General features: G+C 38.1%; 1 protein-coding gene across 2 annotated transcripts in view; it reads left to right on the top strand.

Annotated features, from left to right (window-relative positions):
- Positions 1–19,661, top strand: part of sim1a (SIM bHLH transcription factor 1a) — a 46,990-nt gene that overhangs the window by 5,102 nt on the left and 22,227 nt on the right. For both annotated transcript variants that reach the window (XM_061944560.2, XM_061944569.2), the window contains 7 exons: positions 2,917–2,996; positions 8,724–8,828; positions 8,896–9,004; positions 13,268–13,353; positions 15,630–15,829; positions 16,015–16,121; positions 17,880–18,027. In XM_061944560.2, the coding sequence (XP_061800544.2) occupies positions 2,917–2,996; positions 8,724–8,828; positions 8,896–9,004; positions 13,268–13,353; positions 15,630–15,829; positions 16,015–16,121; positions 17,880–18,027 (835 nt within the window). The remainder of the gene's footprint in view (positions 1–2,916; positions 2,997–8,723; positions 8,829–8,895; positions 9,005–13,267; positions 13,354–15,629; positions 15,830–16,014; positions 16,122–17,879; positions 18,028–19,661) is intronic.

Raw genomic sequence — 19,661 nt, 5'->3', positions numbered from 1 at the left:
TGTTAAAACTCAAGGTTAAATGATAATGATAGTGTATTGCATTCTTAAAAAAAATAGATTGAGTCTGAGCTGCATGAGTTTTTCCAACGATATTCCCATTTAAAGTCCTCCAATCGTATAATGTTCTCAATGAAACTGATGATAAATTGAACTGGAAATCTCACGTAAAAAATATACAACATAAAGTAGCAAGAAACACGTCAATAATGAATAAAGCAAAACATGTTCTAGACAAAAAAATCACTTCATATTCTCTACTGCTCACTAGTGTTACCATATCTGAGTTATTGTGCAGAAATATGGGGAAATAATTACAAAAGTACACTTCATTCATTAACGGTGTTACAAAAAAGATCAGTTAGAATAATACATCATGTTGGATATAGAGAACACACAAATCCTTTATTTATTGAATCAAAGATACTGAAATTCTACGACATAGTGAATTTGCAAACAGCTAAAATTATACACAAAGCAAACTATAACCTGCTACCCAAGAATATACAACAATTCTTCTCAAAAAAAGAGGAGAAATATAATCTTAGGGAGAAATGTAATTTAAAACATTTGTATGCACGTACAACACTTAAGACCTTCAGTATATCAGTATGTGGAATTAAATTATGGAATGGATTAAGCAAAGCAATCAAACAATGTACTAATATGATCCACTTCAAGAAACTCTTCAAACTTAAAGTGTTTACAAAGTACAAAGAAGAAGAACCATGATAAACATTCTGAATTTATTTAACTCATCCATTCTTTCACTCACAAAATAATCTTACTTATCTCAACATATGAAATGTAACTTACTTCACCAATTATCATTTATTTACTTATTTTATTGTGATTACTTATGGAGTATATTGTGAATAAATTGAGAACAGGAAGTGAACAAAAGTTTTTAGCAACTGTTATGTAAAAGAAAAGGGGTAGGATTAAATAAGCTCTGCTTCTTCCTACTCCTTTTCGAACATGTTGAAAAGAGAAACTGGAGATTGTGATGTATCATGTTGTATACTTGCATGTTCGAAATAAACTCAAACTCAAACTCAAACATATTTTGCCAGATGTACATCCATCCATTTCTACCGCTTGTCCCTTTTGGGGTCGCGGGGGGTGCTGGAGCCTATCTCAGCTGCATTAAAAGTAAATGTTTGATGGCAAGTATAAGTAGTAGTAGTAGTAGTAGTCATTTATATTTCAGACCCAGGGGGATCCATATCACAGAAAAATAAACCATACAACCAGGCCCGGCCCTAACCAATCTGGCGCCCTAGGCAAGATTTTAGGTGGCGCCCCCCCACATCGGCAGTGAAGTGTATATACTCACAAGAAACCGAATAGCTTTGTCTTTGACCTTTTTTTTACTTAAAGAAAGCAAATTAACAATCAGAATAGTTAACAAGATAAAAAAAAATATGAATAAATAAATGAATGCAAAAAATAAAAAATGAATATATGAAATACAATATTTTTTACATACATATTGCTTAATTTACATTAATGATGTGCACTTTAACAACTAGGCTTACAACTATACCTAATATATAAAGGGGTGGAAAAGTGACTATTACCTGCAGGGCAAACATTAGCTAACCAGAAGGCAATAACAATGTAAACAAAAAACACCTGCTTGAAAGATCTAATACAAATGTCCCTGAGGAATGTAAGGTGGGAGTACTGTAATTACCTAACGTTACATTATTATTTTCCAAAACAATTTAGCCCCCTCCACAATATTAACCCGACGTTAAAACAGAACTAGCTATTTATTGATTAGCAATTGCCGAATCATGTAACATTAGCTTAATGCTAAAAAGCCAGGTTACTATCACATTCTGTAACAGACAAATACTTTCATGTAGGCTAACGTTACCTACCTGCTACCTCTGTCTTTTCTCGTTTCTCCTCCTCTTCTTTTCTCTTTTTTCTTCCCTGGGCACCTGACAGTTTTGGCCGTTTTGACATCTTGTGTTGATTTTTTGATGTGGTGACGTCCAAAAAGAGTCATGATACGGGAAGGGAGGGGGCGCACCGTGCGGGGAAGGGAGGGGCGTAATGTTGTAACAAATAATATTTCTATTAAATAGGCTTTACTTTGCATTTTAATTAACGTGGGATTATTTTTTGTATTTAGAAATAATAGTACCAACTTTTTTTCTTTTTTTATTTTTTTCTCCAACATTTGTGGCACTGATGGGCGGCGCCCTTAGCATTTGCCTATACGGCCTATGCCACGGGCCGGCCCTGCCCAGGGGGATCCATATCACAGAAAAAGAAACCATACAACGATAAAACCCAAATAAAAGAAATACAAGCAGAAATTAAAAAAAATTGTGTAAAAATAAATTAAATTAAAAAAAACCTCCACAATATTCAATATAAGTAAAATATAATTAAAATAAAACCTTTTTTTAAAAGCAAAAACATTTTTTGTTTCATTAAAAAAATCCCAATCCGTTTCCTTTTTTTTATATATATATAAATCCCAATCCTATTGAGGCGTTTAATTATTGGAATACAATGTTAACAGAGAAGTGCACATTATCCCTGCTCGCCGCCTGTTTATTCTGCTCACGCACATTTGCATTTCAATTCCGAGTCTGCTGCACACAATTCTGTTTGTTTTGTCCAGCTTTGGCTCGTCTATTGGGCCTCTCATGCGGGCTTAGCTCATCTCTCCCTCTCTCCTCCGCAGTGTTGAATACTTTATGCAAATACTTTCACGCGACGAGACTGGCTTACATCCGACTTCAACGGGGGATATTTTCACAGTTAAAAAAAAAAAAAAAAGCTGCGTGATAGTGCGCGGCAACATATTGCAAACAGGCTTTGCGCCGTATCGTATGTTGTTACTGCAAACATGACGTCATCTTGATGTTATATTTTTGTTGCTTGTGTTTCTTTTACCAGGCCTTGGTGAGTCGTGGGGTCACGTGAGCCGCAGCACCCTGGATGGGGTCAGCCAGGAATTGGGCTCCCATCTCCTACAGGTCATCATCATCATTATTATTATTATTATTATCCAATCATGCATATATATCCCCGCAGCTACAAGCAATTTAGAGTCTCGAATCAGCCTACATTAATTTTTTAATAATAATAATAATAGTTATCATTAAGAATCTGGTTGTCTTTAGTTGCCATCATTCGTCCCCTGGCGTTTTTCCCTTCTAGTGCGTAAATGAGCTGAGCACATTGGTGGTCACGCAGCAGCCCATCTGTCTTTTACACTGCACACAGAGGTGGGTAGAGTAGCCAGAAATTGTACTCAAGTAAGAGTACTGTTACTTTAGAGATTTATTACTCAAGTAAAAGTAAGGAGTAGTCACCCAAATATTTACTTGAGTAAAAGTAAAAAGTATGTTTTAAAAAAACTACTCAAGTACCGAGTAACTGATGAGTAACATACACACACACACACATATATATATATATATATATATATATATATATACATACATTGATATATACAGTATATAATTTTTTTTTTTTTTTTTTTGCCGTTTTTGTTTACATGTTAATAGTGTTTTAATGAATATACATGCATGTTTAACACATATAGATTCCTTTCTTTCATGAAGACAAGAATATAAGTTGGTGTATTACCTGATTCTGATGACTTGCATTGATTGTAATCAGACAGTAGTGATGACAAACGTCCACGTTTTCAAATGGAGGAGAAAAAAAGTTCCTCCTTTCTGTCTAATACCACATGAAAGTGGTTGGTTTTTGGCATCTTATATGTCCAGCTTCCATATTCGTTTTTGTACACTTTACAAGAAATACATTGGCGGCAAGCTCCGTAGCTTGCCAGCTTGTTTGCGCAGGCTTTCGGAGACTCTTATTTTGAAAGCGCAGGCGCGATGGAGCGGCACTTTTATTGTGAAGACAGGAACTGTGCAGTCAGTCTTTAGGCTTTTGACGGGGTGTACGGTTGAAATAAAAAATGGTCTTTTTTCCTTCACACTTTTGATTGATTGATTGGAACTTGTATTAGTAGATTGCACAGTACAGTATATATTCCGTACAATTGACCACTAATTGGTAACACCCCAATAAGTTTTTCAACTTGTTTAAGTCAGGTCATGTGACCCCTGGCTCTGTTTGATTGGTCCAACGTCACCAGTGACTGCATCTGATTGGTGGAACGGAGTGAACGTCACCAGTGACTGTATTTGTTGAAACGCAGGCACTATGAAGGTCTGTCTGACAGACCAAAACAAACAAAGCGTGCATTAACAGATCGATCAAAATTAGTAGCGAGTAGCGAGCTGAATGTAGATAAAAGTAGCGGAGTAAAAGTAGCGTTTCTTCTCTATAAATATACTGAAGTAAAAGTAAAAGTATGTTGCATTAAAACTACTCTTAGAAGTACAATTTATCCCAAAAGTTACTCAAGTAGATGTAACGGAGTAAATGTAATGCGTTACTACCCACCTCTGACTGCACATCAGCAGCAACACAAGGACGCAGGTTTGAATCCCGGGCAAGATCTTCGGGCTTGGCGCATAAAAAAAAAAAGCATGCATATGTTTAAACATTTATAAAAAAAATATGTAGCCATAATTCTTGCGAAATAACTAGGCAATCATGCATGTTTCAGCAAGTAACACATGCAGACTTTCTCCTTTTTTTTAAATTTCATGTTTTCTCCTTATACACCTAGATCAGTGTTTTTCAACATTTTTTGAGCCAAGGCACATTTTTCTGCGTTGAAAAATTGCGGAGGCACACCACTAGCAGAAATCACTAAAAATACGAAACTCAGTTGACAGTAAAAAGTCGTTGTCGCAATTGTTGGATATGACTTTAAAGCATAACCAAGCATGCATTACTATAGCTCTTGTCTCAAAGTAGGTGTCCTGTCACCACCTGTCACATCGCGCCGTATGAGTTTTTTGCTGTTTTCCTGTGTAGTGTTTTAGTTCTTGTCTTGCGCTCTTATTTTGGTGGCTTTTCTTCTTTTTTTGGTATTTTCCTGTAGCAGTTTCATCCTTTGAGCGATATTTCCCGCATCTACTTTGTTTTAGCAATCAATAATATTTAAGTTGTTTTTATCCTTCTTTGTGGGGACATTGTTTGGACGCCGTCTTTGCTCCACAGTAAGTTTTTGCTGTCGTCCAGCATTCTGTTTTTGTTTACTTTGGAGCCAGTTCAGTTTTAGTTTCGTTCTGCATAGCCTTCCCTAAGCTTCAATGCTTTTTCTTAGGGGCACTCACCTTTTCTTTATTTTTGATTTAAGCATTAGACACCTTTTTACCTGTACGCTGCCTCCAGCTGTTTCCGACATCTACCAAGCAATTAGCTAACTGCTGCCACCTACTGATATGGAAGAGTATTACACAGTGACTCTGCCGAGCTCTAGACAGCACCGACACTCAACAACAACACATCATTTGCAGACTATGATTACTGGTTTGCAAAAAAACATTTTTAACCCAAATAGGTGAATTTAGATAATCTCCCACGGCACACCAGACTGTATCTCACACACAGCAGTGGTTGAAAAACACTGACCTAGATAATTATAGTATGCTCTGAAGTAGTGCTCTGAAGTCACAATCGTATTGTAATATTATAATTTCAAGAAATATTGTAATTCCGATCATATTTATTTTTTCATTTACTATGACAATAGTTTTTGGTTCACAGTCTTTGTTCACAATGTAATCAGAATAACAGCCTGCTTTGAACAGGCTATAGGGAAAAAGTCTGTTTTCAGGCTCTTCTATGACTGAAGTTATTCATATTTTCATCATCCATCCATCCATTTTCTACCGCTTATCCCTCATCATGTTTTTGATAAATGGTGTACAACCACATTATTATAGTTTTGCATATTTTTTCTTGGGGATAGGTTGATTGGCAACACTAAATTGGCCCTAGTGTGTGAATGTGAATGTTGTCTGTCTATCTGTGTGGGCCCTGCGATGAGGTGGCGACTTGTCCAGGGTGTACCCCGCCTTCCGCCCACGTGCAGCTGAGATAGGCTCCAGCACCCCCCGCGACCCCGAAAGGGACAAGCGGTAGGAAATGGATGGATGGATATTGTTTTCTTTGTGCGTGACATAACATATTGATACCACAAAGCAGGCTGCACAATTTAACTATAATGTCTTTTAGTAATGTCATTTAATTTTTAATTTTTTTATGTTACCAATATCTGACACATTTTCCTGTTTTGCATGGCATATTCTGTCGACCTTGGCACCTTTGAAACTGACGAACATGCCAATGTTGATCTCAAAGTGCTGTTGACAGTGCTTCAATTACCAATGAGATTCTTCTGTCCTGTGTGTCAAAGTCAAGGCCCACAAATGGTAACATATAAGCTAGCCAGTGGTGTTCTTGTTATATGTTTTGCTTTGAAAAATGTAACTGTGAGGAAGTTGCAACTTTTGGATGAATTGTACTCATCAGAGTATTTTTAATTAATGTTTTTAATTTTTTTATTATTTTTTTATTCCGTTACATTGTTTCATTCCGACCGCGTCATTCATTTAAATCCCAAGTCAAAGCCCGAATGAATGATCTATGGCCCCCGGGATGATATTTGATTAGTATTAGAACCGGCCCGCAGGCCACAGCCGCCTGTTGCTGTTTTGCACGCACCAATACTCCATCAGGAATTTTCAAAATGGGGTTCCAGGGACCCCATCAAGTCATAAAAATGGGGTCCCACAGTACATTTTTGGGATCCCACTTTTTTGTAAGCGTTTTGAAAACAAATGATAAATATATGCATTTTCCTGTTATATCTCACATTCTATATTGTGTTTTGGAATATAGAAAATACAAAAGAAAACACATTTTTATGCATATGTAAATGTATTCAGTTATAAACATTCATTCACTTTCTTCTTTCCTTCATGGATCTAAACTTTACCGCTGCCGGTATTTTTTTTCTATATTTCTATTGTAACATTTTCAAAATGTGTTTGTTCTATTTTTGGCCAAAGTAAGACAAAGAAAACAATCTGAAGTTGTCTTTATTTTGTAGTTTCAATGCCATGATTTTAATAGTCAGTCTCTCGTGTGCACAGATTTTCCTCCATGGGGCCCCTGAGCTAAAATGAGTTTGACACTCCTGTATGCCAACATTGCTGAAATGCTCACCTCTGTTGTAGAATATTTATACTTCCGATGTGGCACAAATCATCTATATCTTTATTTATATATTCTTTGAACTTTTTATTTTAGAAATTCTCCCTATGACACTAAATTAATCAAATGGCAGTACAGAAAAGAGTGGAGAAAACAATAATAATAATAATAATAATAATAATAATAAATAACTTGCCACCCCACATTATAATAAAGACAAATAACAGTGCTTACTAGTATTGTAGTGATTGTCATTGTTGAAATTATTTTACATTTTCATTATATTTGTTGAAATATCTGTTTTTAGTGGCAGTGGTATAGTGTATGGTACACATACTGTACATGCACACAAAAAAATGCTGGGTTATTTTGATAACCCAATTTATGAGTTGCTAGTGGAGTTATTTTTATGAAGAGCAAGCCATTTTTGGGTTACAAGGGTATTATTTTTACTCAATTTCTGGGTTTTCAAAATTATGAACCATTTTTGGGTTGTTTTTCAATGAGTAATGCATTTCTGGGTAAAATGCTTTTTTTTTAATTAAAAATGTTATTTTTTCTTGAAGGGAATTTTATTATGGATTAATCTCATTAACATTAGTTACAATCACACATCTTATGTACATTAAAATATTTGAGCATGCTGTATATATGACTACTATGACTAAACACGGCAATTCTTGTTAAAAAACAAATTTCACTCAAATCTTGCTTTTGAATATGTTTTAATGGAATAAAAATTATTTTGATCAGTAGTTGGGAAGGAGTAGAACCAACCAGCAGTAAAATGTATAATTTTTAACCAACTATTGGGTCTAGGAGCGCTAAATTGCGCAACCCAATAGTTGGGTTGGGAATAACCCAACATTCTAGTGAGCATAACTCAACTTTTGGGTTAAATAATTCAACCCAATAGTTTGGTTGGGAATAACCCAACGTTAAGTTATCAAAACTCAACTTTTTGGTTAAATAATTAAATGCAAAAAAGTTGTGTTGAAAAAATTAACTCAAAATGTGGAGTTAAAGTAACGCAAATAAGGGGTTTGTCCTTTTCTGAACCAGCAGTTGGGTTAAAATTGGGTTATTTTTTAACCCAACATTTTTTAGTGCATGGTCAGCGTGGGTTTGCTTTCTATACCCAGCAGCTGCTCACTTGTGCTAGTCCCAAGCCTGGATAAATGGCCAGGATTATGCTTCAGCAAAGGATATTTATCATAAAAGAGCAGCCCAAAAAGATGCATGTTCAACACCCGATCAACAAATTGTAAAAAGCTCAAAATATTAAATAATTGTAGAAATACAAAAACTTTTACAATGAAACAATTTCACTTAATAAACGTTTCAGAAGTCAGTATACCTTTCTTTTTTTTTTTTTTTATGAAAAATTAAATTGTCTTGCAAAGTTTTTCTACTAAAGTAAGTTTATGCACCGGGGATCTAATAGAATATTGGAATTTAGTCAGAGTGGCTATAGAACATTCCCACTGTGTTAATTGGCTGCCAAACACAAGTAAATGTTCAATGTCAATTAGAGTGCATTAAATATTGTCATACTTGCTAGATTTCTGTCTACGTGCGATTAATAATTTTGTAACTTATGTGGTTTATTTCAGACATTGGACGGCTTCATTTTTGTGGTTGCTCCAGATGGGAAAATAATGTACATATCAGAAACGGCCTCGGTTCACTTGGGTCTGTCTCAGGTTGGTTTAGCAAAGGTAATGTTACCTCCTTAGGTATGTTGAGCCTGTGGTGTCACAGTCCTGACATGATTGTGCATTTCAGGTAGAGTTGACAGGAAACAGCATTTATGAATACATCCATCCAGCTGACCATGATGAAATGACCGCTGTCCTCACCGCACACCAGCCTTACCATTCACATTTTGTCCAAGGTAAATGATGAAACTAGACACATAACGTTAACTTTTTCAGAGGCAAGCGTTCACATCGATGCCGTTATGATCGGGAAATGTACGAATGTTGACAAACAAGCATTAACGTTAATTAGTGTTGCATTTTGGAGTTATTTTCATATTCTTGTTCAAACTTCAAGAACAAAATACATAGTATGTCTAAGACGACGGTAGTGTTTGTTTAACACTTTCTTTTAATTCTGCAATACAATTAAAGGTAGTATTTTCAGGACCATGATCTTAAAGCACATATACTTGGCACTCAATTACAATGGTCTGATGCTATTCATATCTTGCTGTCGGTCCATGCTTACATCATATCTAGGAGCTATGCAAGTGCAAACACAAGCTGGTGTTCACAGCGCTTCCCTAATTCTACATTATGTTTCAGCCTTATTCCAAAATGGAATGCATTCATTAATGTCCTCAAAATTCTGCACACAATACCCCACAATGACAATGTGAAGTTTCGTTGTTTGTTTTTTGAGAAATTTTTGCAAATCCATCCATCCATCCATCTTCTTCCGCTTATCCGAGGTCGGGTTGCGGGGGAAGCAGCCTAAGCAGGGAAGCCCAGACTTCCCTCTCCCCAGCCACTTCGGCCAGCTCCTCCCAGGGGATCCCGAGGCGTTCCCAGGCCAGCCGGGAGACATAGTCTTCCCAACATGTCCTGGGTCTTCCCCGTGGCCTCCTACCGGTCGGACGTGCCCTAAACACCTCCCGAGGGAGGCGATCGGGTGGCATCCTGACCAGATCAGCGGCTTTACTTTGAGCTTCCCCCGGATGACAGAGCTTCTCACCCTATCTCTAAGGGAGAGCCCTGCCACCTGGCGGAGGAAACTCATTTCGGCCGCTTGTACCCGTGATCTTGTCCTTTCGGTCATAACCCAAAGCTCATGACCATAGGTGAGGATGGGAACGTAGATCGACCGGTAAATTGAGAGCTTTGCCTTCCGGCTCAGCTCCTTCTTCACCACAACGGATCGATACAGCGTCCGCATTACTGAAGATGCCGCACCGATCCGCCTGTCGATCTCACGATCCACTCTTCCCTCACTCGTGAACAAGACTCCGAGGTACTTGAACCCCTCCACTTGGGGCAGGGTCTCCTCCCCAACCCGAAGATGGCATTCCACCCTTTTCCGGGCGAGAACCATGGACTCGGACTTGGAGGTGCTGATTCTCATCCCAGTCGCTTCACACTCGGCTGCGAACCGATCCAGTGAGAGCTGAAGATCCTGGCCAGATGAAGCCATCAGGACCACATCATCTGCAAAAAGCAGAGACCTAATCCTGCAGCCACCAAACCAGATCCCCTCAACGCCCTGACTGCGCCTAGAAATTCTGTCCATAAAAGTTATGAACAGAATCGGTGACAAAGGGCAGCCTTGGCGGAGTCCAACCCTCACTGGAAACGTGTCCGACTTACTGCCGGCAATGCGGACCAAGCTCTGACACTGATCATACAGGGAGCGGACCGCCAAAATCAGGCAGTCCGATACCCCATACTCTCTGAGCACTCCCCACAGGACTTCCCGAGGGACACGGTCGAATTGCAAATGTATTAAAATAAAAAAAACTTTAAAAAATCACTTGACATAAGTATTTACAGCCTTAGCTCAATAGTTTGTTGATGCGCCTTTGGCAGTATTTACAGCCTCAAGTCTTTTTGAATATGCAGCCCTTTGAGACACTCATGATTTAGGGCTATATACATAAACTTTGATTGATTGATGATTGAGTATGATGCCACAAGCTTGGCGCACCTATCTTTGGGCAGTTTCGCCCATTCCTCTTTGCAGCACCTCTCGAGCTCCATCAGGTCGAATGGTAAGCGTTGGTGCGCAGCCATTCTTAGTTCTCTCCAGAGATGTTCACTGGGATTCAAGTCTGCGCTCTGGCTGGGCCACTCAAGGACATTTACAAAGTTGTCCTGAAGCCATTCCTTTGATATCTTGGCTGTGTGCTTGGGGTCGTTGTCCTGCTGGAAGATGAACCATCCCGCCCAAGAGCACTCTGCAGCAGGTTTTCATCCAGGATGTCTCTACATTGCTGCATGCATCCTTAACTCTATCCTAACTAGTCTCCCAGTTCCTATGTCGCTGAAAAACATCCCCACATGATGCTGCCACCACCATTTTTCACTGTAGGGATGTTATTGGCCTGGTGATGAGCGGTGCCTGGTTTCTTTCAAACATGACGCCTGATATTCACGCCAAAGAGTTCAATCTTTGTCTCATCAGACCAGTTTTTCATGGTCTGAGAGTCTTTAAAGGGAATGTTGGCAAACTTTTACAAAATAATGGCCTCTGTCTGGCAACTGTAAAATACAGACCGTATTGATGGATTGCTGCAGAGATGGTTGTCTTTCTGGGAGGTTCTCTTCTCTCCAAACAGGAATATAGAAGATCCGACAGAGTGACCACCGGGTTCTTAATCACCTCCCTGACAAGGACCCCTTTCCCCCAGTTCAGACAGCCGACCAGCTCTAGGAAAAAGTCCTGGTGGTTCCAAACTTCTTTCATTTACGGATGATGGAGGCTACTGTGCTCATTGGGACTTTCATGTCAGTAGATATTTTTCTGTACCCCTCCCGAGATTTGTGCTTCGAGACATTCCTGTCTCGGAGGTCTATAGACAATGCCTTCGACTTCATTCTTGGTTTGTGCTCTGCTATGCACTGTCAAGTGTGGGACTTTATACAGTATATACAGGTAAAGCCAGTAAATTAGAATATTTTGAAAAACTTGATTTATTTCAGTAATTGCATTCAAAAGGTGTAACAGATGACATGGCACCCCAAACCATCACCCAACCATGCAAATTTTGCATTTCCTTTGGAAATCGAGGTCCCAGAGTCTGGAGGAAGACAGGAGAGGCACAGGATCCACGTTGCCTGAAGTCTAGTGTAAAGTTTCCACCATCAGTGATGGTTTGGGGTGCCATGTCATCTGCTGGTGTCGGTCCACTCTGTTTCCTGAGATCCAGGGTCAACGCAGCCGTCTACCAGCAAGTTTTAGAGCACTTCATGCTTCCTGCTGCTGACCTGCTCTATGGAGATGGAGATTTCAAGTTCCAACAGGACTTGGCGCATGCACACAGCGCAAAGTCTACCCGTGCCTGGTTTACGGACCATGGTATTTCTGTTCTAAATTGGCCCGCCAACTCCCCTGACCTTAGCCCCATAGAAAATCTGTGGGGTATTGTGAAAAGGAAGATGCAGAATGCCAGACCCAAAAACACAGAAGAGTTGAAGGCCACTATCAGAGCAACCTGGGCTCTCATAACACCTGAGCAGTGCCAGAAACTCATCGACTCCATGCCACGCCGCATTAACGCAGTAATTGAGGCAAAAGGAGCTCCAACCAAGTATTAAGTATTGTACATGCTCATATTTTTCATTTTCATACTTTTCAGTTGGCCAACATTTCTAAAAATCCCTTTTTTGTATTAGCCTTAAGTAATATTCTAATTTTGTGACACACGGAATTTTGGATTTTCATTTGTTGCCACTTCAAATCATCAAAGTTAAATGAAATAAACATTTGAATGCATCAGTCTGTGTGCAATGAATAAATATAATGTACAAGTTACACCTTTTGAATGCAATTACTGAAATAAATCAAGTTTTTCAAAATATTCTAATTTACTGGCTTTTACCTGTATACATATGTGTGCCTTTCCAAATCATGTCCAACCAACTGAATTTACCACAAGTGGACTCCAATTAAGCTGTAGGAACATCTCAAGGATGATCAGTTGAAATGGGATGCCCCTGAACTCACTCTTGAGCTTCTTGGCAAAGGCTGTGAATACTTAAGTACATGTTTTTTTTTTGTTTTATATTTTCAATAACCTGCGATGAGGTGGCAACTTGTCCAGGGTGTACCCCGCCTTCCGCCCGATTGTAGCTGAGATAGGCTCCAGCGACCCCGAAGGGAATAAGCGGTAGAAAATGGATGCATGGATGGATGGATTTTCAATAACTTTACTAAAATTTCTTTAAAAAAAAAAAACTAAAACTTTTTGTATTGTCATTAGTATTGACAGGACAAAAAAATATTTATTTCATTTTGGAATAAGGCTGTAACATATCATGTAGGAAAAAGAAGTGCTGTGAATACTTTTGGGATGCACTGTATTAACCACAATACCTGTATTCTTTCTTTCACATTTCAGCCTAACAATATTATACATTTTTAAGAAAATTGCAATAATAATTTTTTTCAATGTTTTCCACAGAATATGAGATGGAGCGCTCATTCTTTCTGAGAATGAAATGTGTCCTTGCTAAAAGAAATGCTGGTCTTACCTGTGGAGGCTACAAGGTCAGAAGACAGAAAAACTTTTTTTTTTCTCTTCATGAATCTAAATTAGGACTGTCAAAATAAATGAGTTAACTCTTGTGATTAATTACAAAAATATTGCATTAATCATATACATGAACAGATTAATCCTGCAATTTATTTTGACCGTACATGCTCCTTTACCTTTACCACGAAAGGTCACCTGAAAGGCAGTATGGGTCGTTGTATGGTCAGTGATCAGATCAATAAATACAACAGTGCAGTTGATAATAAGATAAAACTGTTACCAAATAAATATACATTTAAGTAAAACATTTAAAGATGTTCCTGTATGACATTCTGACTATACAATTGCATTTGTGTCCAAATATTAGGCTTCTTTTTTAAATTGATTTGAATTATGCAAGCGAGTATATAACTTGTGATTAATCCAAATCAAAGAGTGTGTTATAAACATTTGTATAATTTGACAGCTCACATTTAGATATGATTTAGAACAGGGGTGGCTAACTTTACTATCTAAAGAACCATTTTGACCCTCAACATAGTTTATCAACTTTGTTTTTATTAGGGCCGACAAAGATAACAAGTTACCTCATGTGATTAATCCCATAGAAATATTGCATTAATTATGTATATACGAGGATTAAGCACACAATGTATTTTGACCCTACAAGGATTGTTATACAATCAGTGATCAGGTCAATGCATACGTCAGTGCAAAGATGAGCGAGTATACTCTCCGACTGGTGTGCCTTCTGGCAAATTTCACTTCAAAATACACCCTGATGAGTCTTTAAATAAAACTGCTCCTAAGTTTTGAGCAAATAAATGTGGTGCATTCAAGTAACACATAAAAAAAATATTCCTGCATGACATTCTGACAATTCAATTACATTTGTGTACAAATATTGGGATCTTTTTTAAGTTGATTTAAATTATGCAAACAAGTAATAAACTGTTATTAATCATGATTAAACTAAACTTTAGTGTGATTATTATGATTTAAAAAAATATAATTTGACCGAACTCATTCATATATGATTTCAAACAGGGATCGGCTACCTTTTACTGTCAAAACAGTTTGTCGTCCCAACATAGCTTATAAACTTTGTTGTATTAGGGCTGTCAAATATAGTGAGTTTTATGGTTAATCACAAAAATATTGCATTAATCATGTATTTACACAAATTAAACATGCAATTTATTTTGACCACACATGCTCCTCTACCTTGACCGCAGATGGATACCTGAAAGACGAATGATAAGGTTGCTGATCAGTGATCAGGTCGATGCAAACGCCAGTGTAAAGATGACTGAAGAGACTCTCACTGGTGTGCTCACTGGCAAATGCCACTTCAAAATACACCCTGACTGGACTTTATTATGTTAGATCCACTATGGACTGGACTCTCACAATATAATGCTAGATCCACTCGACGTCCATTGCACCGGTCGCCCACGGTGGGGGGGATCCCACATCTGCGGTCCCCTCCAAGGTTTCTCATTGTCATCTTGTCCAGGGTGTACCCCGCCTAGCTGAGATAGGCTCCAGAACCCCCCGCGACCCCAAAAGGGACAAGCGGTAGAAAATGGATGGATGGATCCCATTGGGTTGAGTTTTTTCTTGCCCTGATGTGGGATCTGAGCCGAGGATGTCGTTGTGGCTTGCGCAGCTCTTTGAGACACTCGTGATTTAGGGCTATATAAGTAAACTTTGATTGATTGATTGATTGATTACAAAGTTTTGAGGAAGTAAATGACGTACATTTTAATAAATTGTATTAAAAAAAAAAGTTCCTGGTTGACATTCTAAAATTAGAATGTATTTTGTGTCCAAATATTGGAGTCTTTTTTTAAGTTAAATTATGTAAGCAAGTAAAAACCTGTGATTTAATATGATTAATCCAAATTCAAAATGGTGATTAATCCGATTAAAAATATGAATCATTTGACAGCACTAGTTTTTATCTAACTCATGTTTATCCTACCCTCAAGAAGACTCTCTCACTGCACGTACACACCAGCTACCCCAAGTCCCTCTCCCCTTTTGCCTGCCTTCTTCGCGCTCATTTGATAACCAGTCAAGACACATTCACGGCCTCACAGACAGTCTGAACTCATACAACTCTTTTCAAAATTGCACATTACGCCCCCCCCCATCCTGGTTTTAAGAAAATCTCCCGCGAAGGGAGTCACAATAACGATGTTGCCGACCCCTGATCTGTAAGATAGAATGACCAAAATGAGAGTGAAACTTGTATAAAATATAAATATGTCCGATGTTTTCTATCCAGGTGATTCATTGCAGTGGCTACTTGAAAATCCGCCAGTACAGCCTGGACATGTCTCCATTTGACGGCTGCTATCAGAATGTCGGGCTGGTGGCCGTTGGTCACTCATTACCACCCAGTGCAGTGACGGAGATTAAACTGCACAGCAACATGTTCATGTTTCGAGCCAGCCTGGATATGAAGCTCATCTTCCTGGACTCACGGTATAAACTTTTGTCAGGCTGAACATGTAATATTTCTATGTGTCATGCTCCTCGCTCCTTTCTTTATTCCAGTAACACAGTACTTTGTTAGTGGATTTGTTTCTCAACAAGTACTTTGAATTGCTCGTCAACATCGGACGAACGACCTAATGACAGCTGAAAATGTGTGTGTGTGTGTTACTTAGGGTTGCAGAGCTTACAGGCTTCGAGCCGCAAGATCTAATAGAGAAGACCCTCTATCATCACGTCCACAGCTGTGACTCCTTCCATCTGCGCTGTGCACATCATTTATGTGAGTACTTGTCGGAACATGCAGCACTTGATCACCATCATCGCGTATGATTTATATTTGTCAAATTAACGCCACATATCTCACAAGAGAGTGACATGTGATATTACCAAGCCCAGTACTGTAGCGATAAGAGCCGATGATGTTAATAATAAAAATGAAACATTTTCATACACAGTTATATAATTAATAAGTGATTCAATAATTATTATTTATACTAAAAATAATTTAAAAAATATATGACATTAATGTCATATAAAGCGATTCCATACCTGCCAACTACTCCGGTTTTCCCGTAATTAGTACGGTTTTCATCAACCTATTCCGGGTTACGGTTGCAGTGATAAAAAATACGGTTTTTCATTAATTAAAAAAAAATATTTTTTTAAAATGCGCGAGGCTATTTATAGCACCGCTGCCAAGCACGAGGCACCTGTTGCCATTGTTTCCAAACGAGCGAACGATCATGGAATCAGCCGGAGAAAAATCGCAAACGAGTCTTAAACCGAAAAGAAAACTGCAGTCATTCCGTGAAGAATATTCAAAAGCCTATCCGGGAATAATTATCCGTTCCAAAAAGGGTGAAAACTACGCGAATTGCACCTTGTGCAGACAAGATTTTTCGATCGGACACGGAGGAATTAGCATGTAAAAGACCACGTTGGGACAAAAAAACACAAGTCTAATGCCGTTGCTAGCGATACAAGTGGAAAACTTTCAACGTTTTTCGGATTTTAGCCACAAAAAGGTAATGACACCAATGTTATCTATTGGAATTGTTTAGTACTGTTATACTGTTAAAAGTGTTTATACTATTTATGCTTTCAAGTCCAAGTTGAAGAAATCTTGTTAAATGTTAACTACCAAAATACAGAAGTATGTCCTTAATATTTTTGCAGTGCTATTTCTGTTGAAAAGTTAAAATGATTACATTAGAGATGTGATGTGCCACTTTTCAAGTGTCTGATGGCTTAAATTAATTTTCATTAATTTTTCACATTTTGAATTCTTTTGAAAGGGTTACAAAAAAACTACATTTGAATTGTAATTCCATGCTATTGACAGGACTATTAATTTTAATGAAGTTAGCTTACCATGTTTACAGTATGATAATTGTGATAGAAATGTGAATTTTAGGCACAGAATATTTTATACAATTGAACAAGGCAGTAGATTATACAAGCTTGGACAGAAAGTTAATAATGACACCAATTTTTTTTTAATGGAATTGTTTAGTACTGTTTTACCATTTGTTTACTGTAAAAAGTGTTTATACTGTTTATACTTTCAATTAACAAATTGAAGTCTTGTGAAAGGTTGACAGGATAACTGGCATTAACTGTCAAAATAATTTCAAACTATTGAAGTTAGCTTACAGAATAAACATGTCAATCAACCCATATGATTTTTGCTGTAATATTTTTGTTTTGAAAAGTCACTGTGACTGATAGAAAAGTGATGGTTTTAGCAACATTTTAACCTGTCTGAATGCTAATAATCATTTTGCGTCGGGGGGCCAAGCCTGAACCCCCCACCAGGACTTTGTCCTGGACCTACCGGGGCCTGCGGCCCCTGGACCCTGGCTACTAGGTTTTTCTGATTTCAAAAGTTGGCAGGTATGCGATTCACATATAGTTTCCATTCAATTTAAAGTCTGTAACATTAATTCTAAATGAACAAGCAGTGTTCTCGCCGGACTTGAAAATAAGAATTTAATAAATGGTATATTTGTGTTTCCCAATGCTCTTTTTTTTCTTGTAGTGCTTGTAAAAGGACAAGTCACCACAAAGTACTACCGTTTCCTGGCCAAGCACGGTGGCTGGGTGTGGGTTCAGAGTTATGCTACGATCGTGCACAACAGTCGCTCATCCCGACCTCACTGCATTGTCAGTGTCAACTACGTTCTCACGTAAGTACCCTTTCTTCTCCAAAACGCTATTTCAGTTGGCTGTTTGCAAAGCGGGAAAGTGCGATGATGACTGACTGCATCATGTTAGTTTTACATATGTTCTATACCTAAGAATCACATTACATTTTCGTAGCAGTTCTAAACAGTGTTAAAATGTTACTGAATGGTATATAAACAAGGATTAAGTAAACTTAAAAATAACTCAACATTGTTTTATAAGTCTATATATATATATATATATATATATATATGTGTGTGTGTGTGTGTGTGTGTGTGTGTGTGTGTGTGTGTGTGTGTGATACATACATACTTACATACTATGTATGTATGTATGTATGTAATACATACATACATACTATGTATGCATGCATGCATGCTTACCACCACCAGGTGTGAATAAATGATGGGTTCCCACTTCTCTGTGATGCATACTTGCCAACCTTGAAACCTCCGATTTCGGGAGGAGGGGGGTTGTCGGGGGTGGGGCGGGGCGCGGCGCGTGGTTAGGGGTCGTGTTTAAGAGGGGAGGAGTATATTTACAGCTAGAATTCACCAAGTCAAGTATTTCATTTATATATACAGTACATATAAGAAATACTTGACTTTCAGTGAATTCTAGCTAGCTATATATATATATATATATATATATATATATATATATATATAAGAGTAATACTTGAATTTCAGTGCTCATTTATTTACACATATACACACACACATAACACTCATCTACTCATTGTTGAGTTAAGGTCTGAATTGTCCATCCTTGTTCTATTCTCTGTCACTATTTTTCTAACCATGCTGAACACCCTCTCTGATGATGCATTCTGCTTCGTCTCCTTGTTGTGTGCGCAGTTGTGCACTGCACTCTCTAAAAGCCGAAGATGTTATTGTCACATATGCATGCACAGTAGATGGCAGTATTGTCCTGTTTAAGAGTGTCACAACATTGCTGTTTACGGCAGACAAACTGCTTTACGGTAGACGAAAACATGACTGCTGTAGTTGTGTGTTGTTGCCGTGCTGCGAGGACGTTAATGAAACTGCCTAACAATAAACCCGCATAAGAAACCAAGAACTCGCCCTCGATCATTCTACAGTTATAACGTGATTGGGCAGGCACGCCGTTTATATTGTGGGAAAGCGGATGTGAAAACAGGCTGTCGACACGTCACTCAGGTCCGCCTGAATTTCGGGAGATTTTCGGGAGAAAATTTGTCCCGGGAGGTTTTCGGGAGAGGCGCTGAATTTCGGGAGTCTCCCGGCAAGTATGCTGTGAGGGCTTTGAGTATCTAATAATAGAAAAGCGCAATATAAAATGTAATGCATTATTATTATTATTATTATTATTATTATTATTATGTATGTGTGTGTGTGTGTGTGTGTGTGTGTGTGTATGTATATGTATGTGTGCATATATATTTGTATATATTCATATACAGTACATATAGATGTGTGTATATACATATGTGTGTGTCAATATATACACACACACACACACACACACACACACGAGTACACACTTTAAGAATATCAATGGGTAAGTTTAAATTAAGAAAATCATTATTGGCAGAGCTCCTGGCACATTCCAAATCAAGCAGTTTAGCCTTTTAACTGTGAGGCATTGAAACTCT

The sequence above is a fragment of the Nerophis lumbriciformis genome, linkage group LG04, assembly GCF_033978685.3.
Source record: "Nerophis lumbriciformis linkage group LG04, RoL_Nlum_v2.1, whole genome shotgun sequence".
NCBI lineage: Eukaryota > Metazoa > Chordata > Actinopteri > Syngnathiformes > Syngnathidae > Nerophis > Nerophis lumbriciformis.
This window is presented reverse-complemented; position numbering and strand designations above follow the sequence as displayed.